The sequence below is a fragment of the Camelina sativa genome, chromosome 8 (assembly GCF_030686135.1).
Source record: "Camelina sativa cultivar CO46 ecotype springtype chromosome 8, ASM3068613v1".
NCBI lineage: Eukaryota > Viridiplantae > Streptophyta > Magnoliopsida > Brassicales > Brassicaceae > Camelina > Camelina sativa.
In genome coordinates, this window is record NC_141887.1 from 26,494,131 (window position 1) to 26,519,370 (window position 25,240).

The following is a 25,240-nucleotide window of genomic DNA, read 5'->3' on the forward strand; positions in this document are numbered from 1 at the left end:
CCTTATTTCTGAAATAAATCCATCACAATTAGACAAATGGTGTACAATTTACAGTTCATCTAGACTTTTTATAAATTTGTTAACTGTAATTTTGTAATCTCTTATGTCACCATTTTATTTTTCCAGAGAAGATCAACAAGCATATATACATAATCCCAATATCAGCTTCCAAGTTTCATTTCACTGAATTATGTTCGAAGCAAGTAGAGTTACATACATAAAATGGAGAACAACCGAAACAGCAAGCGAAAAACCAGAATCAAAGCATATATATGAAACCAGTTCATGGGATATTTCAGCTGACCAGAATCAATAGAAGACTCAATGGTTTAAAACAAACTAGAAATGTGTTGGGAAGCCCGGTTAGTAGCGGTACTTGGTGGAGTAATCTTTTGGAGCAATCACCAACCCACGACCTTTCCTTGCACCACGGTAGACGGTTTCAATGATATCGATGAACTCTTGTTTGTCCTTTAGAGCCCAGTTGATCTTGTTGTTGTTACCAGTTCCAAGATCGATCATGATGTGTTTGTTCCTGAAGAAGAACATGACCGTTGAAGGATCATACAGCTCGTACATTGTGTTGAAGTCTGGAACCTCAGTGATGTCCACAAGGTAAATGACTGCAAAGTTCTTTATCGTCTCAGCAACATTAGCAAGCACCTCGTCCATCTACAAAAAAAAAAAAAAAAAAAAAAAAAAAAAACCAAAATCACAGAATCAAAACCAGAGACCCCTAAGAGAATGACTGGTATAACATACAAATACGAAGTTAGTTAATCAGTTTCAAGATAAAGAAACACACGAATGGCTCTGAAGTTGCAAACAATCAAAATCACCGAATCAGCACAAAAAGAAAACGAGGCAGAGACCACACAATGAAACACTAGTGCGAACAATAGGGAAACAACTCTAAAGGTTAAGAATAATAGTGAAACCCTAATTTTCCATCAGTATCGAGCTAAAGAACGGCTAAAATTTTCACACAATCACAACAAAATATCGCAATTTTCCAGTACGAAAGGATCCAAATCGAAAACTAGGAACTTCAAATCGAATAAAAACATAAAATCGAGCTTAGAAAAAGAGGAAGAAACGTTTCACAGACCTGCATACAAGTTTCATCCCAGTCATGGCCGAAACGAATGACGACGAGACGCTCTTCCTCGGCCAGAATCGCCTGATCCACGGCCCAACCGGAGTGCAGATGCGGTAGAAGATACGACATCCTCTCCCTCTCTCTCTCTCTCTCTCTCTCTCTAGACGATTCCGATCTGTTTTTTCAATTCAATCTTTATCTCTCTTGCCCTAATTTTTATATTCGATTCCCAATTATGTTGACGGTGACGGCGCGTTGAATCCACGCGGAGCAACATGGGCTACAAGCCCATGATAATACTTTCTTGTCGGCCCAATAAAGATAACAATCCACGAGTTTGTAAAAACGAACGGTGATAAAGATAGTGGAACACCAAAATCTGATGTAAGTCACTCGTAGAGGATTAAATCTCTAAAATCTAATTATCCTATCCAATATCTGTTCATAGAGGTGAGAGCTAAGATTTTCCCATCAACTCTTCTCATTTTGAAGCTAAATTCTCTGATCTCTCTTTCATTTTTATTTTCCCTCTAACTCTCTTCAAATCTCTCACGTTCACCTCTTTGCTTCACTTGAATCCATGGATATTGCTTCTTCATCTCTCTCTCAAGCTCACAAGGTTGTTCTCACGCGTCAACCTGCTTCTCGGGTCAACTCCTGCTCCCTTGGTTCTGTCTCCGCTATTGGATTCTCGCTTCCTCAAATCAGCTCTCCAGCTTTAAATCAATGTCGCCGGAAACAGAGCTCTTCTTCTTCTGGGTTCGTCAAAGCTTGTGTCGCTGTTGAACAGAAGACCCGTACTGCTATCATCAGAATTGGCACTAGGGGAAGGTAAATTTCTCTCCTTCATTACTGATCTCGGTAGATTCCATTAACTCTTTTTAGTGTATGAGCTCCTGAATGCTATTGGTTTGGCCTTCGTTTCCTTAATTCCGATTCCAAGTATCGATTTTTACTGATCCTCTGGTCGGATCCGTTTTCTTGGTTTTGTGGGAGTTACTGTAAAAAATGTCAATAACTACCCATGTGTAGATAGTACAGTGTATAATTTGTTAATCTAGAGATGGGAAATGGTGCTTTTGGTTCTTTCTTCGACAATCTCCTGCACTGATTCAAAAGATCAGGTTTTTGTGTGCTCATTGATGTATTAATGGTGAATGAGTTTGAACTTCTGATGCCTCTTATCTTTCTTGGTTTTTCTGCTTATATACTCTCTCACTGTGTAGGACAGTCCTCTAGCACTTGCTCAAGCATACGAGACACGAGAAAAGCTCAAGTCGAAACATCCAGAACTCGTTGAAGAAGGAGCTATTCACATTGAGATCATTAAAACCACCGGTGACAAGATTCTATCTCAACCGCTTGCTGATATTGGTGGCAAAGGACTTTTCACCAAAGAAATTGACGAGGCCTTAATAAACGGTCATATTGACATAGCTGTTCACTCAATGAAAGATGTCCCAACTTACTTACCTGAAAAAACGATTTTACCTTGTAACCTTGTGCGTGAGGATGTTAGGGATGCGTTTATTTGTCTGACTGCGGCCTCTTTAGCTGAGCTTCCAGCGGGAAGCGTTGTGGGAACAGCTTCTCTCAGGAGAAAATCGCAGATTCTCCACAAGTATCCTGCTTTACATGTAAGTTTTCACAACATAGAGAGTACCGCCATTTCTTATGGATCAGTTTTGTCTTTCTTTTAAATGTTGATTTATCTGTTTATTGCCTATGCAGGTTGAGGAAAACTTTAGGGGTAATGTGCAGACAAGACTATCGAAGCTTCAAGGAGGAAAGGTCCATGCAACTCTATTAGCACTAGCTGGTCTTAAGAGATTGAGTATGACAGAGAATGTCGCTTCTATCTTATCTCTCGATGAAATGCTTCCAGCTGTTGCTCAAGGAGCTATTGGAATTGCCTGTAGAACCGATGATGATAAAATGGTATGTCGAGCTCTCTTGAATTTACTCTATGTGATATGTTTCCCATTATCGGACCTTTAGATTATTGCGAATGAATATATGATCCGACTGGTGTTTTACATCTGTAGGCAACTTACTTAGCCTCATTGAACCACGAGGAAACAAGACTAGCAGTTTCATGCGAGAGAGCGTTTCTTGAAACGTTAGATGGCTCATGCCGTACTCCAATTGCTGGATACGCTGCCAAAGACGAAGAAGGCAACTGTTTTTTCAGAGGATTGGTTGCTTCCCCTGACGGTACTAAAGGTACGAAAACAATTCTACATTAACACATGAGATGATATATACCCAATGAAAAAAACCTCATTCGTTTCTCATATTTTCCATCTTTGTGTCAGTTCTTGAGACCTCAAGAAAAGGTCCATACGTGTATGAAGACATGGTGAAGATGGGAAAAGACGCGGGCCAAGAATTGCTTTCTCGTGCTGGTCCTGGCTTCTTCGGCAACTGAGCCATTCAAAGAAGAGGAGGAAGAGATGTGACGCGGACAAAGTCTAGGATTTAGGAGTAATTCAACATCTTCAAGTCCCGTTTCTTCCTCCTCGATTTGTTGTAACTTTTTTGATTTTGAGAGAGACATAACCTTTTGTTTATTGATTGTTTTATTGTATCTAGATTAAAGCCCTCTTGCAATTGTATCCTTTTTATCGAAACTAGTTCCCAAGAATTCAGAGAAACAAAATGAAAACAGGATACATTAGCCCAATCTCCTAAGATCTTCTTCATCTTCATCAACCGGAGTATACCAATCTGGCATTCTCTCAGAATTGCTCAGCCTGTAATTCAGCATCAGTTCCTCATTGCACAACGCTCTTGTAGCCACTAGAACAAGTGCCTTCAGTACAGGAGCATCCAAACTGCTATGATTCTCTGTCCTAGACAAGAAGCTTCCAGATCTCCTCATCTTGACATCTCCTGTGTTCCCGAAAGCTACATTTGGAATGTAAGCTCGCATCTCTGCCTCTGACAAAGGGAAGTCGTACGGGTAAACCATGACATTAGGATCCATGTCTTTACCAGGGTGGTTGGTGAAATGACCAAACGCCAACGGGTTTCGCATTTCGAGAACTGCTGAACCTTCAAGCGGCTCACTCTGCATCTTCAGTACCTTGTCTTTCAGGTTATCCGCAGTTTTAGCGTCTGTTATGATCTCAGGAGTTGTAAAAGAGCTGTTCCATACTTCACGTGATTCACCTCCACGACCCCAAGGTTGAGCATTTATTACCGTCCCGTCATACCGAGTAATCAGATATGAGTTCAGTGCATCGACATTTGGATACCCCGGAATGTATCTGTAGAATGCAGGAGAGTAGATCACACCAGGGTAAAAGGCCAAGACAGCTCCCACATCTGCTTCACCTTCAATGAAACAACCCTGACCCGCTTCTTTGTGAGGTATTAACGATGGTCTGACGTCAAGGGTGTACCCAATTCGATCCTTTAACCGATGTGAGACTTCAGCGAGTTTCAAAGGTTTAGTCTCAGGAACAACTGTGCTGAAGAAGAATCAGAGGGAAATGATTAAGATGATAAGGAACTAGAGAGTTTTATTAGTTCACTACACATTTCATCATGGACTCACTGGGCTTTTCTGCAGTTGGAACATGGTTCTCCCTTCTCGAATCTGATCCTGACACATGTAGTTCCTTTGCCTTGTCCATATGGGTAAGAAGAATCTCGTCCATTGAAGAACAGAAGTTTTCGACTTGGTAGTGAATGTTCTCCTGAACTTGCTTCTGTTGCTCAGATAATGTGGCTTTACTGGCAATCTCGATGATCTCTTCTGCATCAGCCTTCTCAGCATCTCGTCCCAAACGGTTATAGCTATATATCACAGAGAATACTCGTGAGCAATATAATCGAAAGAACTATATAACAATGGCGGGTAACTAACACTGAGCTTAATAGTCGATAAACAGAAACTCATCATCATTACCAACCTTGTAAACATAAACAGTTTGTTAATGTCGGCTTCAAATTGTAGTTGGTTTGGGTTCTTAGCAAACGTTGGACTCTTTGCTAAAACACCAACACCCTGGAAACCTCACAAAGAAAGAAACCAGATCTCAGCACTTTTCTGATCATAAAGAGGGTAAAATTTGGAGCAGATTCAGATTTTCAGTCACACTATTACATCAAAACCTCTCAGATTAACATAAAATTGGTTCATGAGATTTAACGAGCTTCATAGTACTCACATGAGCTCTAAAAAAGCTACAAACAGAGTGATACATAGTTAATTCAAAGTAAGCATCTTTTCTTTTAGTGAAAGACTTAATCCTACACAAGACTCGACCTTTCTTCATACCCAACATATAAAAACCCATACCAAAGATGAAATTTCAAGAAAAAAAGTAGAAAAGAGTATCCTTTCACCTGCTGAAATTTGTTGAAAAGGAACGCAATTTTCGCAAACGCCATTTGAATCCGAGAAGCAGAGGAGTCGCAGTCGCAGGTGCTTCAGTTTTCTACTTTTCTTTGGAAGATTACAACAGTGATTCGACTCGACTCGCTGCCTCGACTCAACAGTGATCCATTTCATGTCAATGGGCCTCAATGTCAAGGGCCCATTCGTTTCTCCTATATTTTGTTTTATTATTATTTTTATATGTTCAATTTTTAATTATTCAGTGAAAACAATAATATGAGTCAAAAAAATTAACGAAACAGACGAACAAAATATATATATTTAATGAAACTTGATAAACGAAATTTTTAAATCGTTTTATTCATCATGAATTGAAACTTATCAAATCAATTGCATGTGTAAAGTACCAAAGGTTCCAAAACAACAACAACTTGCCATGACTTGGCGTTTTAGTTGAACATCGATCAGAACCGTTTTGAAGGCAAGGGGACTGAAGAAAGGAAGTGGGAGAATAAGGAGAGAGATTGTGACGGAGCAAAGGCCGGAACCTGGTGACCGGCTCCTCTCACCGTGACAAAAGTTAGTCCTCCGGCATAAGTCTCAACCCATCCAGCTACTTGACTCTTGTGGAACCATGACCTCCACGGTAACTCCACCTTAAGTTCCATCTTTTTAATGCTGTAACGCGTTGATGTTACTGGAACTCTCCCATCCGTATCTCCGCTATTATAACCAACATTGAACCCAAACAAGTTAAACTTAATTGACAATACGCAGAATGGTTAACAACTAATATTCAAAAGAGTAGATACCTATAGATCCAGATGCGGAGGCCACCCGTCAAAAGCTTCTGGATGATGGGATTCCTTATGACATCGCTGAATCACACGCACACACACGTATATATATATATATATATATATATATATATATATATATATATGTCGTACTAAAATGTTATACTAAGGCAAAAACTTATAAAGTATATTATAGTCTCTGGCCATTATTAATAATAACTAGTACTATATATACATATCGTAAGTAGGACTAACCTGCAAGGACTGTACGGATAAGGAAGGTTTGTAACGTTCGCATGAAGTGCGGCCTGCACATCTTTCCGGTTAAAATAATTTTCCGCATAGCCTTCAGTACATGGATCATACCCGGCCGGCAACGTATCCCACATGTCCTGAACCATCACCAAAAGTCATCAAGCTTTGAGAAGAAATTCTAACGAAAGAAAAAAAGATGAATGATTACATAACAGTACAACGGTACAATTGAAATAGTGAATAAACGTACGTCCGAAGTAAGGAGGCGAGGAGACACAACGATTTTAGGTTTTCTTGGAGAAGACGAGGAAAACGAGGATAGGCAAACGGGAGTGTAGATGCTGTATATGTCGATATCAGAGTAAGCATCCATGAACCCTTTGAAATTGTTGTAGCATTGTTCAGTCTTGTTGGTAGTTTCTTCTTCAAACCGGCACGAGCCATGGATGTTTGTGTGGACCTCGTCCGATATTATAGCGTGGCTCCATGCGTAGTCCACTAGTCCTACCATGTCTGTTGCCTCATTGATCACCGCGTTCCCTATCTGCAACGCAGTCACCAATCGAATACATTTTATGTTTAGTTTTTTTTTTTTTTTTTGCATGTTATACCGCAAGAAATGTTGCTTCCTCGTCTTGAGATTGATAGTGCATACCATAAAACCCTTGAGATTGATGTGAGAGTCTTTTGTAACCTTCTTGTTCCTGTCGTAAATTGCCTCCGCAAGCTGAGGAACATAATGACCTGAGAAAAGAAGATCCGAAGCAGTGTTAATATTGATCTTTATTCATATATACACTGATACATACAGATTAGAGTGTCTAGCTAGTTCGGCTAAATCAGCTAACACTTTAAGAATCTTATAAATTAAAGACAAGCAACTGAATCCAAAAAAGGTTAAAGTCATATGAAACCAATAATCGAACAAGATTTATTCGTTTATATTCTAATTTTATTTTATACTAGTTCATAAAGCCCTTTTTTTGTTTTTGGATATATAAAACACTTACCGGCGTAACTCTCTCCGGAGATGTAAAACTCGTTGGATCGAAACTCGGGGAATTTCATGAACCAATTGATCAAGAAGACAAGAGAGTCAGCTGCGGTAACTTTATCTCCAAGCTTTTGAAGATCCATTGAGTTATTGGTATACGAGAACCCAACCCCAACCGGGGCTTCCAAAAACAACATATTGGCCTCTGCACAAACATTTTTTCTTTTTGTTAATGTAACCCCAGTTGATATTTGTACACACGTAGATACATCGTATATAAATAGTAATTTAATTAGTTGTACCTTTGTTCCAAGAGAAGTCATTGTAGGTAAGGTTGGAACTGTTGGTGTGGACAAGGAAAGGGCCTAGTTCTTGTGCAGCTCCATAGGCTATTGATGAGCACCCCGGTCCTGCATGCATATAAGTTTAAAATTAAGTTGATGAAAAAGTTTCACCAGATATGTTTATACAATTCACAAAAAGAAATGTTATTAGCGATTCCATCCCAAAATTTGTATTTTATGCGGAATAATTTCCATAGTTAAACGTTCGGCAGGAATCATAAAACATCTAAGAGTTATTGTAACTTTTGGGGGAGAATTTCGTTACGTTAGTAACAGATCAGAATAGCAATGAAATTACTAATATATTTGTGTGGTTGGTAATAAATGTCATGCTAGTATTAGTATAGCACAAATTTTGGAAAGAAAGAAAAAATGGAACTTTGACCAAAGTAAATGATAGTATGAAACCTACCAAAAAAAAATGATAGTATGAAAGAGAGGTAAACGAATGAAATCATACATGGGGAAAGATGGAAAATAATGGAGTTCACGGTTTGTCAGACATACATCTATATCTTTCGAAAAAAAAAAATGAACTAGACTACTAGACGTCAATATATTGTCACGAGTTGGTTTTCGAAATCAATGTATTAATTGTGTGTACATATAATAGATATTTAGAGTTGTCAAAAAAAAAAATAGATATTTAGATAACGGTATGTTTTGCAATTAATTAATCTGATTACAATGGATTCGGAATTTCGGATGTATCCTTCAATCACGTTCACTCACTCAGTCACAATTACTACCAACCTTAAGAGCCTCACGATTCACCTTCCTCTCAACTTGCCACTCCACCCGTCATTTAACTAATTATGTTATTTGATTGATTGGTCGCTCTAGCTTTTATAACTTCTCTCTCATGTTCATCTTTTATAATCAACTCTACTTAGGCTGTAATCTCTAAATGATGTCTCTCTTAGAGAAAGATGGCATCGAAAGATGTTACAAAAGAAAACGAAAAAAAAAAAAGTTGATATCGACAACTTATCTGATCATTATTTCCACGTTATTATTTGACATAGACAAGCTTTTTGAGCAATATATGTTTTGAATATTCAACATCTTATCTGATCTCTAGCCACAATTTATAAAGACGAGGTTGATATTTAATTTCTCGTATCTCTAAAATACTGGAATGAACCGTGTGCGAAAAAAGACAAACCGTATAAAAGTAAAGTCGTTAAATTGAAAGAACAACTACCGAGAGAAAAAGAAGATAAAGACAAAATAAAGACTTAAACACACTCTACAAAAACAAGATTTGGACATTCAATGTTAAAGAAAAAGGACAATATTGAATGATACGAGTTCAATATATCTGTCAGAGCCGGACCATACACTACGTCTTCGTTAATTCTTTTGATTATCGTATAGGATGCTTTACTGCACTGAATCTTCATAACAACTTTTGATTTAAGGCTTGATTTCAATTGTGGATGGAAGTTTCTTTTGAATTAAAACTGGTTTTGAACTATATGATTTTCAGTTTTCACGTTAATAACAACAACAACAAAACATGGACTGGACTATATATTTTTGTATTTTTATTTTTGGGTTCAAAACTAGATTATATAGTCCGTATTCCGTAAGCAATCAAAATTCAATATTTGTCCCGAAGAGGCAAGAACCTACTCGTTCCACCGTACAGACTACAGATGTTGAAATGCGTTCCACAAAACGAAATATATCATTAAAGTATGCAATTAAAATTTGTCGGCATTCCCAACATATCACATTTGCTGTTGTTATCACTTCTCCATCAAGCAACAGTAGGAAACAAAAATGTTGAATAGTCTGTATGACTGAAATCTGACTGGTGTTTTTGGTAAATTTTTATCGAGCCATACACGACATCTAATTTTTATCGAGCCATACACGACATCTAATTTTATACTTTTAAAACAATTTGTTCGAAACGAGACGACCATTTTTTACTATCTCGTTGCAATATATTTACGTTGTATTATAACTGAAACAAAAGGAACTGCTTTGTACGTTAGAAGGCAGATGGGTTGCCACTAAATCACGAGCAGATGGAATTTGGTAGGACAATGTGCACAACTTGATGTTTTCTCCTACTGTAGCTAAATTTATAAGTAAACTTTCTAGTCCAAAACTAATTTCGTTTCTATAATTGGCAATTTTTTTGCATATAGTTCCTTTTTATTTATTTTTCATGCAATTTTTAACTTTTTGTGTTTTTTTTCAACATCACAGTCAGGCATGCAGCGTGATGATAATTACACTGTCCCACGACCACGAGCTGATAATTACACTGATCTTTACAAAAGGGACTATCACTTTAAAATTAATTTCTTCCTTAAAAAAAAGATTGTTCTAAGACAAAACCATTAAAAGTTTAAATTTTATAAATGGTACATAATATCAATGTGTACATAACTTTTTTTGTCAACATATATTTACATAATTTATCAATAATATGAAAAGTGTCGATGAAATGGAAGGAATACAATTTCTCTTGCCATATATTTGAATTCGAGGATTTTAAAAATCTTAATGAACAATATACGAATTCATGTATATTGGTAAACATATTTGTAACACCGCACAAAAGAATGAAATTGCCAATTAAAACAATTTAAAAAACTTATTAAGTAAAAATAAAATTAGTTTTATGTGTGAAACTGTGAATTATATAAGCGAGAGTGAGATAGAGAGAGGGAAAAGAAAAGGCTGACCTCCGTTGAGCCAAAGGACGAGAGGACGACGAGAAGAGTTTTGTTGGGCTTCGAAGAACCAATAGAAAAGCGCCTTCTGCTTCTGTTCAGGCCCCAGGTTCACGTACCCGGCGTAGTGTTTGAAGTTAACCGGTGGCTGACCGGGCAAACCGGTTACCAGGTCATCTTCTTTCCTCCCGGATGAAGCCGTTGCCTTCTTCTCCGGTCTCATACTACAGGTTATCGCCGGTAACACCAGAACGCACAGTAGCCAAAGTGCGTTCTTGATCTTCATCGCCAAACGCTTTCTCCTCTCTCTTTTTTTTTTTTTTTTTTTTTTGGTTCTTTCGAAATAAAAGAGTAGATGAGAGAAAACGCCCCCACTTCTTCTACTTTTTATACAGTGTTTTTCTTTTTTTAACTTAAGTCTTTTTATTTTCATGATATTTTTTGTTTGTTTGTTTATGGTTCACGTGAAAATGTTAATAACCAAAGAAATAGAACATCCTAGAATTATTTACATTATTTAAAAGAAAACTGAAGAATCGTTTATTTTAAAGTTTCAAAGATTAGAAGACAAAGTTTGGTATTGAAATTTCCTAAACTCAAATGTGTGACCCTTTTGAATTTCATGATAGTGAATTTAGATGTGTTTCTGATATAAAATAGGAATATTTCTATATGTGATATACTTTATTCCGTTACACATCACCACATTAAGTATGAAAATACATTGACAGTGTTATTGATATGATGTCGTTCAAAAAAAAAAAGTGTTATTGATAACTTTGATAGGATGAGAAGCGATCCATAGGACAAAGAGACGGACACGATCACAGATGTCGACGGTACCATTTCCTTTTTTCATGGGCTTCAATAGGCCCTCCACTGTTTTTGTTTATCGTAGGGTAACTAACGTTAACCAAACCATCTTTTTTGTTCTAATCACACCACAAGGACTTGATTTATGGTGCATATAGGCGAGAGGATGGCAAAAGGGAGGGAAGAGAGGAAATGAGAGAATAAGGAAGAGGGATTGCGACGGAATCTGGTGACCGGCTCTTCTCACGGTGGCAAAAGTTAGCTCACCCGTATATGTCTCATTCAGCGCCGGTTCTGTGTCTCAACCCATCCAGCCAACCATGACCTCCACGGTGATCCACCTTCATCCCCATCTTCGTCATGCTGTAGCGTGTAGATGTGGTTTTGAAACAAAAAACATCACTCACCTGCAAGGTGTGTACGGATAAGGAATATTTGTGACGTTTGGGTGTAGTGCGACCTGCACATCTTTCCTGTTGAAATAATTCTTCGTATAGCCTTCTGTGCATGGGTCTAACCAAGAAGGCCAGAAGGCAACATATCCCAAAACTGACCATATTTAAACCATCAGATGAATCAATGTGTGGTGGTTACGGGAGTCGTATTGTATGATATAATGATTTAAATCGATCTTTAATTAATGGTACGGTCCCATTTCAACCAAAATTAAATTAAATAGTACTTTTCGAAAAATATTAAATAATGAGTTGTAGACTGACAAATAATATTCAGAGACAACACTTTTTCTGCTGAATATTCAACGTTATATCTATCTATCAACAAACCTAAATCACTAGAATAAATGAACATATCTACCAAGGATCAACAAGTAGCTAGATATAATCATATAAGCAATCTGAAAACAAGATCTGGACAATGAATAGTATGGGTCCAAAAATGCCATCTGTTTTTATTGCGAGTTAACAAAAAATTGAACAAATCCCAAGCCTTGAACTTAAACACTGGCATCAAGATGAAATTATGAGAGTGATTTGTTGATATAATCATTTAGAGGAAGGCCTGTATATAAGGTCGAAAATCAAAATTAACAATCAAAGGCCTCTATATTGGGAGGCCCAAACTGTTCGAGGGCTAATTATCATTTTTTTTTTTTTGGTAAGAAACAAATTATCAAATTGTTCGAGGACAAACTATCCTGGGGGAACTTCCCTAAAAGTCTCACCAGATAAACTCATAAACCTAACATCAAACAACAACGGTTCACCGACACGTTCACACGCACGTATGTTACCCAAAATATTATGTTTCTCTTATTCAAATTCCTAATATTCCAATGTCCACACGTATTTGCTGATAACAAGTGTTTTGACAAAGTAAAGTGTCCGTATAAATAAAGAAGAACTTAGGTGATCCGTCACTACCCACTTGTCAACTTCTCTTTTATCCACAATCCCTCATATTCTAAAGCCCTAATTTTAATTCGATTTTTGAACAATCTTAATTCCCCCTCCAAAAGACTTGACCTTTAGAAAAAATAAAAATAAAAAAAGCAAGCAAAACACGAGAATCAAGAGCCACATAAGTTAAAAAAAGACCGTTAGAAAAGAACAACGAACTTTTTTTAGCTCACCAAATCAAACCCAATATTTCACATTGAGAGCCAAACACGAAACTTATGCGTCTTAAATTCATTCTTCTTTCATTTCATATTCTTCACCCACTAATTTTAACTAACAGTTTCATTATTTGCAATCTCTCTTTCTCTTCCTCTCTGCAAATTATACACACTCTGTTTCTTTTTGTTTCCCTCTTTTTTTCTTTTCACTATGAACTCTAATTCTTCAGCTTATAATCTTACGGCTACTGCAAGCCACCACGAGCCTCTGTTTTCCCGGAGGCTGTTATTATTGAGAGACGTTCAGATTCTTGAGCTCTTTATTGCCCTTTTCGTGTTTGTCACGATACACTCCTTGCGACAGAAGAAACATCAAGGGATGCCCGTTTGGCCGTTTCTTGGCATGCTTCCTTCCTTGATTCTTGCAGTGCGAAGTAACATATACGAATGGTTATCTGATATTCTAATCAGCAGGAACGGGACTTTCCGGTTTAGAGGTCCTTGGTTTAGCACCCTCAACTGCGTCGTTACTTGTGATCCAAGAAACGTTGAGCATATTCTCAAGACCCGGTTCTCCATCTACCCTAAGGGTTCTTACTTCCGTGATACCATGAGAGATCTACTCGGAGACGGGATTTTCAATGCCGATGAAGAAACGTGGCAACGGCAAAGGAAAACAGCAAGTGTCGAGTTCCATTCGGCTAAATTCAGACAACTAACTAGTCATTCATTGCACGAACTCGTGCATAATCGACTCTTGCCGGTTCTTGAAATTTCTGAAAAGATTGATCTTCAGGACGTTTTGTTAAGGCTAACGTTCGATAATGTATGTATGATTGCTTTCGGAGTCGATCCAGGTTGTCTTAGTCCAAACCTACCCGAAATTCCTTTCGCAAAAGCCTTTGAGGATGCAACAGAAGCAACAGCTGTGAGATTTGTGATGCCTGGTTTCGTGTGGAAGCTCATGAGGTCCCTTAATCTAGGAACAGAGAAGAATCTAAAGGAATCAATTAAAGGTGTGGATTATTTCGCTGAGGAAGTAATCAGGACGAGGAAGAAAGAGCTGTCTCTAGAGACCGAAACCGCAAAGAGATCTGATCTCTTAACTATTTTTATGGGTCTACGAGACGACAATGGAGAGAAATTTTCAGTTAAATTCTTGCGTGATATTTGTGTGAACTTCATACTTGCTGGGAGAGACACTTCCTCTGTGGTTCTAAGCTGGTTTTTTTGGCTAGTCGAGAAGAATCCGGAAGTGGAGGAGAAAATCATGGTGGGAATTTGCAAGATTCTTGAGCAGAGAGATGATCATGGAGATACAAAGAAGAACATGGAATATGAACCTGTGTTCAGACCAGACGAGATCAAGAAAATGGATTATTTACAAGCTGCTTTGTCTGAAGCTCTCAGATTATATCCTTCAGTTCCAGTCGATCACAAAGAGGTACGTGCCCTGTTTCGCTTACTTGTCTCCCAAAAAGTCATTTTCTAGTATATCTAACTTTATAGTAGAGTGACTTGTTAAAGAATTTTTGGTATGTTTGGTGTGGTTGGCTCACATAATTTCTCTTTAATACTATTTCGGTTATGAATGAAATATATTAGTACGCATGAGGTTATAAAAGTGTATAATATTTTGTAGGTACTTGAAGACGATGTATTTCCAGATGGGACGAAACTAAAGAAAGGAGAAAAAGTTATATACGCAATATATGCAATGGCGCGTATGGAAACGATTTGGGGGAAGGACTGTTGTGAGTTCAAGCCAGAAAGGTGGTTAAGAGACGGCAGGTACACGAGTGAGTCAGCCTATAAGTTCACGGCCTTCAATGGTGGTCCACGACTCTGTCTAGGCAAGGATTTTGCGTATTACCAAATGAAATATGTGGCGGCCACGATTATTTACCGCTATAGGGTTAGTGTGAAGGGTGGTCATAAGGTTGAGCCAAAGATGGCTTTAACTATGTACATGAAGCATGGCTTGAAGGTGAATATGGTCAAGAGGAGTGCCTCTGAGATAGACCACTACTACTGCTGATGCCCATGAAGGGTATAATTGGTGTAATGTGAATAGTGATTCAAGATTTTTTGAGTTTGAGATTTATGAATTGTAACAAGTGATTGTTATTTTTTTTTGGGTGACTTTGATTGGTAGTTGTATGCACTATATAATCTATATTAATATGGTTTTATATAATTATTACTAGTAACTTGCAACATTGTATTCTACAATTACTTTAATCATTTTTATAGGATTTCAAATATTTCAGAGCCGATCTTGACTGTGATTAATTAACTATGACTTTTGCAAAGAAAGAAAAAAAACACATAAATTCGAATGGGTCAATATAGAAAACAGCTAAACGAAGATGTCCAACGTAGAAGTTGGAACGTGGACACTACGATACTTATATTCTTCTATCAAACTTTACTTTCGTTTATTTAATTTATTAAACTAATCATTTTCTCAAGATGAATCAATCTTTTTTCGTTCTAATCTTCCCACCGTGTTGAATAACGTGATTCGTTATTGTAGAAGTCCTTAATTCATAACGTATGAATTGGTGATAACGCGTAATGAATACCAACTTTGTTTTTGTCAATATTCTTAGAAAATTATGACATGATAAAATAATTATAGTATTTTTGAGAATAACACAATATTTTTATTATTAAGTATGTGTACTTGATTATATAATTCTATAATTTCACTAAGAAAGCTCATTTAACATGGGACTATATTTAGTATCTCTATTCAACATGTGTACTATATACTACTTGGTTCATGAAGTCTATGTGATAGAAAAAAAACCACAAACTGGACCAACAACCCGATACTATGAAAAGAATCTCAGAAATTGGACCATCACAATAACATAGAAACTCAGAATTTTTTAAAACTGAGCTTTTTCAGTCAAACCATCGAAAAACTTGTTTCAGTCATAATAAACTCTTTTGCGCCAAAAAAAAAAAAAAAAAAAAAAAAAAAAAAAAAAAAACTCTTTTGCGCCACATGTGATTGCAGTCGACTATTCTGTGTCACACTTTGTGCTATATGAATATAAATATTCGGATATATCAATATAAGGCCATACTGAAGCTGTGTGAGTATTTGTATAGCCACTCTCCGAGAACGAGATTACTAAAACGACTGTGGTCTTCACGAAACCTTGGACAAAACCACGAGCCGTCCATCATTTGTATTTGAAGAAATTATTTGGATTTGTTTATCTTTAATTATAGTGATTACATAGTTGATTTGTTTCTTATGTGCTTTTATATGTTTGAAAAGAGTCAAGTTCTTCTTTTCTTTCTTTGTCATGTACACAGCATTCGATTCAGTATCCCAACATCATTCATTAACATCTAGTATTGGTAGTTCAAGTGGTGTATATATAGTGATTCATTCTTTGAATAAAACAACTTTCAGTATTTCGAATTTATGTATCATAGGTGGAAAGGATCGATATTGATTTAATGATTTAGTCTAATTATAACATGTTAGTGCATATGAGATGGTCCATAGTTCGGGATCTTAGTGCATATGAGATGGTCCAGTGAGAGTTAAAAAAATTCCTTAACATTTGGTAAAAAATCCATTTATAAGCAAAACCATTGATAGAAAAACAATACTTTACTAGGCATCAACATTTTTTTGTTTTGATCAACAAATAAATATAAATTAGATTAAACAAACCAATTAGAGGAAATGTTGTTTACTAGGCATTAACATTCAAGATTATAAAATTTTAAATATCATCAAAGTAATAATAAAATAAGTGCTGTAAAAAAAAATATATATATATATATATATATAATAATAATACATATGATGAAGATGAATTACTTCTGACACATATTCTCTCATATATAATCAAGTCACGTCGGTTTTTACATTGTTTTGTTTTGGGCTTTTTGCATTGTCAGTTTATCTTAAACGCATAGCTGCTAGGTTAGGGTTTTTTTGAGTTTTTCCTGCGACTCTATAAATAAAAATCGTAGCAGCATTGTACATGGAATCATCTTTGCATTAATAAAAACCAGAAAAAGAGGTATTCTTAACTACCCAAAGAGTTTTGTTTTCTCGAAACCCTGCAAGGAAGACTTGCAACTTTAGTCGATCTCGACCCCCACACATAGATCTCGACTCTATCCTTCTCATAAAACCCTCATCACCTCTCGTCATCCCTTGTTTTGTTCTTGCTCTGTTTTGCGTCATTAAAACAGAGTACCTTCAACTCTCATAGCTTCCGCCCCCTTATCAGTTGGTATCAGAGACTCGTCGTTCCTGGCGTTGAATTTCTGTCCAATCATGCCTCCCAAACCAGAACCACAAGCCAATCCAACCATCAATTGGGCTGAGTTTTGTGATGCCCTATTAACGTCACAAGCGGATTTCCAAACAATGATGCAAAACTCTTTTGCCGAGTTGAATTAAACATTGATACAACACCTTGGTAACAGAGAACCCCCTGCTGCAGCTGTTGTCGTTGAGCAACCCCAAGGACAACCAGCTGTTGTCGTTGAGCAACCCCAAGGACAATAACAACAACCCGATGTGGTGCGCCCCGGACAACACCGACCTGAGCTGGGAAACGTTCGTCAACATGAGTGGCGGCAAGATTCGCGATGGGAATCAAGTTTTCGTGTTGACATCCCCGAATTTCATGGTGGAGTTCGTGGAGACTCTTTGCTAGACTGGATTATCTCCGTAGAAGAAATACTTGATTTTAAAGGAGTTCCTGAAGAACGTAAGGTTGCTCTCGTTGCCACAAAGTTTCGAGGTCATGCTGCATCATGACGAAGTCAACTCGTGTGCGAACGGGACGGGATCCGATTCGTTCATGGGAAAAGCTTAAGAAGAAGCTCAAAGACACCTTCCTGCCGCATAAGTACGATCGGACAATGTATACCAAATTGCAAAACTTGAGAGTATGCTGAAGAATTTTACTTACTCTTGACACGTAATGATATTGCTGATAGTCAGATGCAGCTTGTTTCACGTTTTATTGGAGGATTGCGTTCTCAGTTGCAAAACTCACTCGCTCAGTTTGATCCAACCACCGTGGCCGAAGCTCACCGACGTGCAGTCTCTTTTGAACAACAGTCCCGACAAGTTGCATGGAGTGGCTCTAACTCACGAGGGCGTGTGACTGAGCAACAAACATCTCCGATCAATAACGCTTCTCGTGACGGGCTGAACCTAGTAAGCAAGAGTTGCGTGGTCCAAACGAAGAACAAGAGTTGAGACGTACGACCAGGAACGCATTGCGTTGCTTCTCATGCGGAAAACCTGGTCATCGACAAACGGCCTGTCCGAATCAAACTAGGCGAGGTCTCCTAGCTGATGAACATCACACGACACTTCCCAACGAACACGACCACACAGATGAAGAAGATGTTGATCCAAACGATGAACCTATCCATCTCACACAAGGGGATGTGGGGCGTTCCCTGGTAGCTCATCATGTCTGCTTGACCCCTCAACAACGTGAAGAGCATTGGCTACGGACAAATATTTTCCGTTCTACTTGTACAATCCTTGGACGTATTTGCACATTCATAATTGATTTTGGTAGTTGCCGCAACGTCATTGCTGAAAGTGCGGTGCACAAGCTTGGACTGCCTTTTGAGGATCATCCCACTCCTTACTCGATGACCTGGTTCCAAGATGGTGTCGGTGTTCGCATCTCTCAGCGGTCGTTTGTTCCCTTCTCCATTGGCGAGTTCTACAAAGACCGTATGTATTTTGATGTCGCCTCCATGGACATTTGTCATCTTATTTTAGGCAGACCTTGGGAATATGATCGTAAGATTATCCATGATGGTGTGAAGAACACATATCATATCAATTTATTTGGGAAACACATAATATCGTTCTGTTGTCGTCCCAAGAGCCGCGTTTATCACCTCCACTTCTCCGTGACCGGTTGCCTTCACCACTGCTGCAGGCTTCTACTCCTACAAGCAAGTCTGGTCATGCACTGCTTTGTTCTCACACAGATTTTCAGAAGGAATTTCGACTTGAAGGCTTTGCTTTGGCCTTGCTTGCCACACAAGTTACCATCCCTTGCTTGTCCACAGACGTCTCTTCCTCATTTGACATAGTGCTTCGCGAGTTCCGTGAGGTATTCCCTGACGAACTCCCCCTTGGTTTGCCTCCTCTCCGTGATATTCAACATCAAATCGACTTAGCTCCGGGTTCCACACTCCCCAACAGACCGCATTACCGCATGAGTCCTCAAGAACATGAAGAACTTCGTCGCCAAGTTGAAGACCTACTCCGTAAAGGTCATATTCATGAGAGCCTAAGCCCGTGTGCAGTTCCAGCATTACTAATACCCAAGAAAGATGGATCCTGGCGTATGTGTGTCGACAGTCGTGCCATTAACAAAATTACGGTACGCTATCGTTTTCCTATTCCACGGTTGGATGACCTTCTCGATCAGATTGGTAAGGCCTCCTTGTTTTCCAAAATCGATTTGAAAAGTGGTTATCACCAAATCCGCATCCGCCCTGGCGATGAGTGGAAAACAGCGTTTAAAACACGTGAAGGGTTGTTCGAGTGGTTGGTTATGCCGTTTGGATTATCCAATGTGCCTAGCACCTTTATGCGGGTAATGAACCAGACTTTGCGCCCTTTTATAGGCAAGTTCGTGGTGGTGTATTTTGATGACATTCTCATTTTTAGCTCCTCATTGGATGACCACTTAACTCACCTATGAGAGGTTCTTGGCGTCTTACAGCGAAAAAAGTTATTTGCTGCACGGTAAAAGTGTGAGTTTGGGTCTACTACAATTATTTTTTTGGGATATGTCATCTCCGACAAAGGCTTATCAGTTGACTTAGCCAAAGTGGAGGCCATTCGGTCATGGCCGTTACCGCGAACGGTCACGGATGTACGCAGTTTCCACGGTATCGCTTCCTTCTATCGTCGGTTTGTTCCTCATTTTAGCTCCATTGTCGCCCCTATCACTGACTGTATGAAAGAGGGCCGGTTTAATTGGACAAGCGAGGCTACATCTGCGTTTGAGTTGATCAAAATGAAGCTTACAACCGCACCAATCCTTGTCCTACCTGATTTTGAGCTAATGTTTGAACTTCATTGTGACGCTTCCAAGTTGGGCATTGGAGCTGTTCTCAGCCAACAAGGACGTCCTATAGCTTTCTTTAGTGAAAAACTCTCGGGTGCTCAAACACGGTACAATACTTATGACGTTGAATTTTATGCGAAAGTACAAGCTATAAAACATTGGCGACATTATTTGGTGCACCGAGACTTTGTTCTTTTTACCGACCATGATGCATTGCGTCATCTCGATAGCCAAGCCAAAGTCTCCGCTCATCATGCCTCCTGGATTGCCTTCTTGCAGCAATTTACTTTCTCTTTACGGCACCAGTCGGGTAAAACGAACCGCGTTGCTGATGCCTTAAGCCGCCATCACGCGTTGCTCACATCCGTACACACCTCGGTACCTGGTTTTGCTGCCTTTGCGGATTTACATAAGACTGATCCTTTTTTTGCATCTGTTTATGACGACGTGGATAATGGGTTGACAAATGAGTATTTTCTTCATGACGGCTTTCTTTTCGAGGGTCTCCGCATTTGCGTCCCCGAGTGCAGTTTGCGACTTCAGATCATACGTGAGCTCCATTCGGAGGGTCATGTCGGGCGGGACCGAACTCTTCAGCTCGTCTCTTCGTCTTATTTTTGGCCTTGTCTTCGCCGTGATGTAGAACCATATGTCGAGCGTTGTTGGATTTTTCAGCAGGCCAAGGGTAGAGCTTCGAATGCCGGGTTGTATCTCCCTTTGCCCGTGCCTACACAACCATGGACTGATGTTAGCATGGATTTTGTCCTAGGTCTTCCTCGTACTCAACGAGGTCATGATTCTATCTTTGTGGTTGTTGATCGTTTTTCTAAAATGGCTCACTTTGTTCCTTGCAAGAAGATGAACGATGCACTTAATGTGGAGACCTTATTTTTCCGGGAGATTTATCGTCTTCATGGTTTGCCTCAATCCATTGTGTCTGATCGTGACACATGGTTCTTGAGCCATTTTTGGCGTTTTTTGTGGAAGCTCTTGTCTACAAGTTTGGACATGAGTACGGCTTATCATCCGCAGACGGATGGTAAAACGGAAGTTACTAACCGTGCTCTCGGTAATCTCTTACGTTGTCTTGTGGGTGATAATATCAAAAGTTGGGATGCTAAGCTTTGCCAGGCCGAATTCGCTCATAATCATGCGTTCAACCGCAGTCTTGGGTTTAGTCCATTTCGAGTAGTCTATGGTTTCGTTCCCCGTGGTCCTTTGGACCTTACTACGTTACCAGACCAGTCTCGTTTTCATGGTCAGGCCATTGACTTCATTGCAGATCTTCAAGACGTACACAAACAAGCCAAGTTGCGCCTAGAGGAATCATCGAGCAAGTATAAAGCTGCAGCTGACACTAAGCGTCGTGCTTTGGAGTTTGCTCCCGGAGATTTGGTGTGGGTTTACCTTACTAAGGAGCGTTTACCTCTCAGGGAATACAACAAACTGTCGTCACGGAAGATTGGTCCTGTCGAAGTTGTGGAACGTATCAATGCCAATGCTTACCGTGTTCTTCTTCCATCGCATATGCGTACGTTCAATGTTTTCAACGTGAAGCATTTATCTCTATATCGTGGAGACAATGACGACCTGGATTCGAGGTCGAATCCTTCTCCACCTGGAGGGACCTGATGCAGCGCCTTTCTCTTCCTTGATGGGCCTCGTCGTCAGCTTGCGTACCCATCAAGTCACGTCGGCTTTTATATTATTTTGTTTTGGGCTTTTTGCATAGTCGGTTTATCTTAAACGATTAGCTGCTAGGTTTAGGGTTTTCTTTGAGTTTTTCCTGCGACTCTATAAATAGAGATCGTAGCAGCATTGTACATGGAATCATCTTTGCATTAATAAAAACCAGAAAACCAGAAAAAAGAGATAGTCTTAACTACCCAAAAAGCTTTGTTTTCTCGAAGCCCTGCAAGGAGGACTTGCAACCTTAGTCGATTTCGACCCCCACACATCGATCTCGACTCTATCCTTCTCATAAAATCCTCATCACCTCTCGCCATCCCCTGTTTTGTTCTTGCTCTGTTTTGCGTCATTAAAACAAAATACCTTCACCTCTCATAGCTTCCACCCCTTATCAAAAATTGACACATCCAAATGAATATCTATAATGTTTACTTACTTTTAAGCATCACTTAATTACTTTTGCCAAAAAAAACTCCATAATTGACATATAAATTAATCTAGAGTTATTTTTTTCTTTCCCTTCTATCTTATCTTGTAAGAATTTCTAATACTTTTGTTTTGGATACAACTTGTTGTAGCCTAGTCCCGTCCCAGTTTTCTTAATATGATTAGTAATAATTTTATGTTTCTTCACCTTGATATTTCCGTGGATTCTTCCAATTGTGTCAACATGTACACTGATAGATAAAATATTACTTTAATTAAATTAAAATAAATTAACGAAGAGAAGATAAAATCCAACCGCTCCGAGCGATATTTCAAAGTCTTCGCACGAAACGCAACATTTCTCTTTCTTTCAGCAAATGGCGAAAACAGAGAAGAGAGTCCGAGAAAGATCACTCGGATCTTCTTCGTCTTTCCTCGGCTGTTTCGGGTTTTCTCGGAAAATACACTCCGACAAACCGATGGGTGAGAAGGAAGACGGTGGTGATAAGAAGAAGAAGATGAAGAAGAAGCGGATTAGTCGGTGGTTTTCATGTTCGAAGTTTCGCCTGAAGAACGGCGAGATCAAACCGTCGCCGATCGAGGAAACAGAGAAACCTACTTTGAGAGTCGTAGATGAAACTGATCATGATAAGCAAAAACCCCTATCGGTGGTGATACGTTGTACTACTGATCGTCAAAACATTCCGGTTGATGATAAGTCCGTCAATCAGGACACTAAAGAGGTATCTTTCGTTGAATCATCTTTTACAAGTTTTGAGACTTTTCACTTTTTCTTTTTTTTTTCCTCTTTTTTGGGGTATACAGTTGAAAAAAACATTTTCAGACAATTAAATTTCTTTCATGACCAATATGATTGTCTTTTTGTGATCTTCTTGATTTTGCGGACGTTATTCATATTTTTCGCTGTGACATTAAATTTATTTCTTGGTTTTGTTCTAATTTTTTTTTAACACCGAAGGACTTAAAAGACAACACACCCGACCGATCAAAACCCATGGAACCGTTGGGTTCCTTTAAAGAAGACACGTGTCCGGAGCGGGTGTGTACTTCAAAACGTTACGAGAAAAAACCCGACTTGAAACCAATTCGGGCGAAAAACAACGGGTCAAGGGTCGATAAGTTTGACCCGGTCATAGGGATTTCGGTCATTATATTGACGTTGATGATTATGCTGGTTTGGGGTCGACTTTGTGCGATTCTTTGTACATCTGCTTGGTGTTACGTTCTACCTCGTGTCAGAGACGCAGCCGCGTTGGCCAAACGCAAACGCAACGGTAGCGACGGTTCTGCGTTTGTCTCGGATTTGAATACAGAGTCGTATAAAAGAAAAGTCGTTCTGGACGGGTTTCTTGGACGGCCAAATCGTGTTTCATTCTCATGATGACGATCTCTTTTTTTTTTCTTCTATATTTTAATGGTTTGATCATTTTTTTTGTTTGTTATAAAATCAGGGACGACAAACAGTGTTTCCGTTTAATAACGAATGATTGATCGATTGTGAATCGATACATAAGTATAATAAATTGTCTTGTGTAGTTTTAGAGGTCAATATTGAGCAACCTGTTTTGTTGTATTGTGTAGTCTAGGAACTTTCTTGGTCTTACCAAATTTGGATTGGTTTTTGATTGAGATATATATATATCAGTGATGTCACACGATATAGCGATATAAATCATGGAACACGTGCAGAGTTTTTCTTTCTGGGTCCATTCGTTTTTGTTACAAGTAAACAAGGGTTTAGGGGTTTCTTTCTCTATGAACTAGTCGTCGATAAATTTAGGAATTTGGAATTCAAATGATATGTTGAAATTAGTCCAACTAGTACTTTTTCTTGGGATGAGAATATTTGAAGACTTTTGAATGATAGCCGTGTGTTTTGTTACTTATACTTTAATACTTCGGAAAATTCAAAAGCACTTTTGATATACTCCGTAATGGTAAGACAACTAGACAAATGCGAACGAGAGATCGCTATATATGTCTCTTCTTTTAATTTTGCTTATGTAATATAACGTAGTATCCTACTATCCTCAAGTGTTTATATTGATTACACATAAACCAATGTTTAAAAATTGTTGGCGTCTTGTCGAAGTACATGTCCACACGTCTATTAGCCAGTTGAAATTTCAGTATGAATATTTAGTACATGTCCACACGTCTATTAGCCAGTTGAAATTTCAGTATGAATATTTTTTGATCCAATATCTTTAACAGTACTGTAAGCTACAGTAACTATAATGATCCCACCAATTAAATTACAGGAACCATTCGGTGCAGCGCGAATAACGTTGGTTGGTTTAAAATAAACTTGTTCTTTGGTGCGCACGTTTTATCTTCGAGAAATATAAGAACAAGTCAGAACGATGGTGACATATATTGTCAGAAAAATTCTAACTCTAATACATCAAGGGACCCAAATTTCACTCTTCTCCCATCTGTGTTGACCAAAATGAAATTATCCAGGCTCTAAATAATGAAATAACAAGCCACTACCTCAGTTCCCTATAACTTACTTGATCATGATTGGTGATTGACGACTTAGTAGAAAATATTGGGTTTTACATCAATAATAGTACTTATAGTAGTTCTTCAATACATTTCCAATTCATTGCATTTTGGTTTTTGGTTTTCTTTTGTAGGTTTTTCTCCCATATACATTAAAAAATCACAAGATCATACATGACAAACCTTCAGCCAACGTCGCTCAAGTTTATTAGTATTAAAAAGTCCTAGTTGGAAAAGTATGCAATTGAAACCAAAATTTTGGGATATATTTGTATGGTTATAGTCTTATAGAATTAGTTTCCAACCATTTTACTTAAAATATAAAAGAAAGAAAAAAACGATCGTTTCGATTGTTGTGTGTTACAGTGTTAGCAACAAAAACCAAGTCAGTAGACAAATGTTTTACGTTTGAAACTCTCATTAAGCTTTAAGCATTGAAAAGTGGATGAGAGAAGAACCAAAGAAAATTAAGGAACACATATACAACAAGAGAGAGCTTCTGTTGTGTTGTACAGTGGCGGAGCCAGCAACTTTGCTTACAGGTGTCATATATATATATATATATGAATATTAATTAAATCAAGAAGTGTGT

The 25,240-nt window shown here is 38.4% G+C and overlaps 6 protein-coding genes across 9 annotated transcripts; 3 read left to right on the forward strand and 3 right to left on the reverse strand.

The window, feature by feature from the left end:
- Positions 1–146: 146 nt before the first annotated feature.
- Positions 147–1,281, reverse strand: LOC104708266 (thioredoxin-like protein YLS8). Its single transcript, XM_010424813.3, has 2 exons — positions 1,109–1,281; positions 147–672 (listed from the first exon to the last, which is right to left on the reverse strand). Exons 1-2 carry the CDS (start codon positions 1,226–1,228, stop codon positions 364–366), a joined length of 429 nt encoding a protein of 142 aa, XP_010423115.1. The 5' UTR covers positions 1,229–1,281; the 3' UTR covers positions 147–363.
- Positions 1,282–1,367: 86 nt separating this feature from the next.
- LOC104708270 (porphobilinogen deaminase, chloroplastic) lies at positions 1,368–3,782 on the forward strand. Its single transcript, XM_010424816.2, has 5 exons — positions 1,368–1,930; positions 2,331–2,736; positions 2,831–3,037; positions 3,145–3,322; positions 3,415–3,782. The coding sequence occupies exons 1-5, from the start codon at positions 1,680–1,682 to the stop codon at positions 3,525–3,527; spliced, it is 1,155 nt and encodes a 384-aa protein (XP_010423118.1). The 5' UTR covers positions 1,368–1,679; the 3' UTR covers positions 3,528–3,782.
- LOC104708269 (uncharacterized) lies at positions 3,702–5,631 on the reverse strand. Of its 4 annotated transcripts, none has more exons than XM_087462888.1 (5): positions 5,453–5,631; positions 5,017–5,111; positions 4,659–4,900; positions 4,460–4,567; positions 3,702–3,877 (listed from the first exon to the last, which is right to left on the reverse strand). In XM_087462888.1, exons 1-5 carry the CDS (start codon positions 5,495–5,497, stop codon positions 3,774–3,776), a joined length of 594 nt encoding a protein of 197 aa, XP_087319014.1. In that variant the 5' UTR covers positions 5,498–5,631; the 3' UTR covers positions 3,702–3,773. The 4 variants fall into 4 exon arrangements, 3 of the variants coding, with proteins under 3 accessions (XP_087319014.1, XP_010423117.2, XP_087319015.1); XR_015564391.1 differs by having other exon boundaries at positions 3,851–3,877; positions 4,460–4,572; positions 5,453–5,609; XM_010424815.3 differs by having other exon boundaries at positions 3,702–4,567.
- A 148-nt stretch (positions 5,632–5,779) lies between these two features.
- Positions 5,780–11,171, reverse strand: LOC104708271 (serine carboxypeptidase-like 35). Its single transcript, XM_010424817.3, has 8 exons — positions 10,537–11,171; positions 7,793–7,900; positions 7,507–7,695; positions 7,152–7,240; positions 6,747–7,040; positions 6,497–6,633; positions 6,257–6,322; positions 5,780–6,167 (listed from the first exon to the last, which is right to left on the reverse strand). Exons 1-8 carry the CDS (start codon positions 10,955–10,957, stop codon positions 5,909–5,911), a joined length of 1,563 nt encoding a protein of 520 aa, XP_010423119.2. The 5' UTR covers positions 10,958–11,171; the 3' UTR covers positions 5,780–5,908.
- A 1,840-nt stretch (positions 11,172–13,011) lies between these two features.
- Positions 13,012–15,110, forward strand: LOC104708272 (cytochrome P450 86B1-like). Its single transcript, XM_010424819.3, has 2 exons — positions 13,012–14,357; positions 14,556–15,110. The coding sequence occupies exons 1-2, from the start codon at positions 13,125–13,127 to the stop codon at positions 14,949–14,951; spliced, it is 1,629 nt and encodes a 542-aa protein (XP_010423121.2). The 5' UTR covers positions 13,012–13,124; the 3' UTR covers positions 14,952–15,110.
- A 7,323-nt stretch (positions 15,111–22,433) lies between these two features.
- On the forward strand, positions 22,434–23,716 carry LOC104708273 (uncharacterized protein At5g23160). Its single transcript, XM_010424820.3, has 2 exons — positions 22,434–22,865; positions 23,102–23,716. Exons 1-2 carry the CDS (start codon positions 22,500–22,502, stop codon positions 23,522–23,524), a joined length of 789 nt encoding a protein of 262 aa, XP_010423122.1. The 5' UTR covers positions 22,434–22,499; the 3' UTR covers positions 23,525–23,716.
- Positions 23,717–25,240: the final 1,524 nt, after the last annotated feature.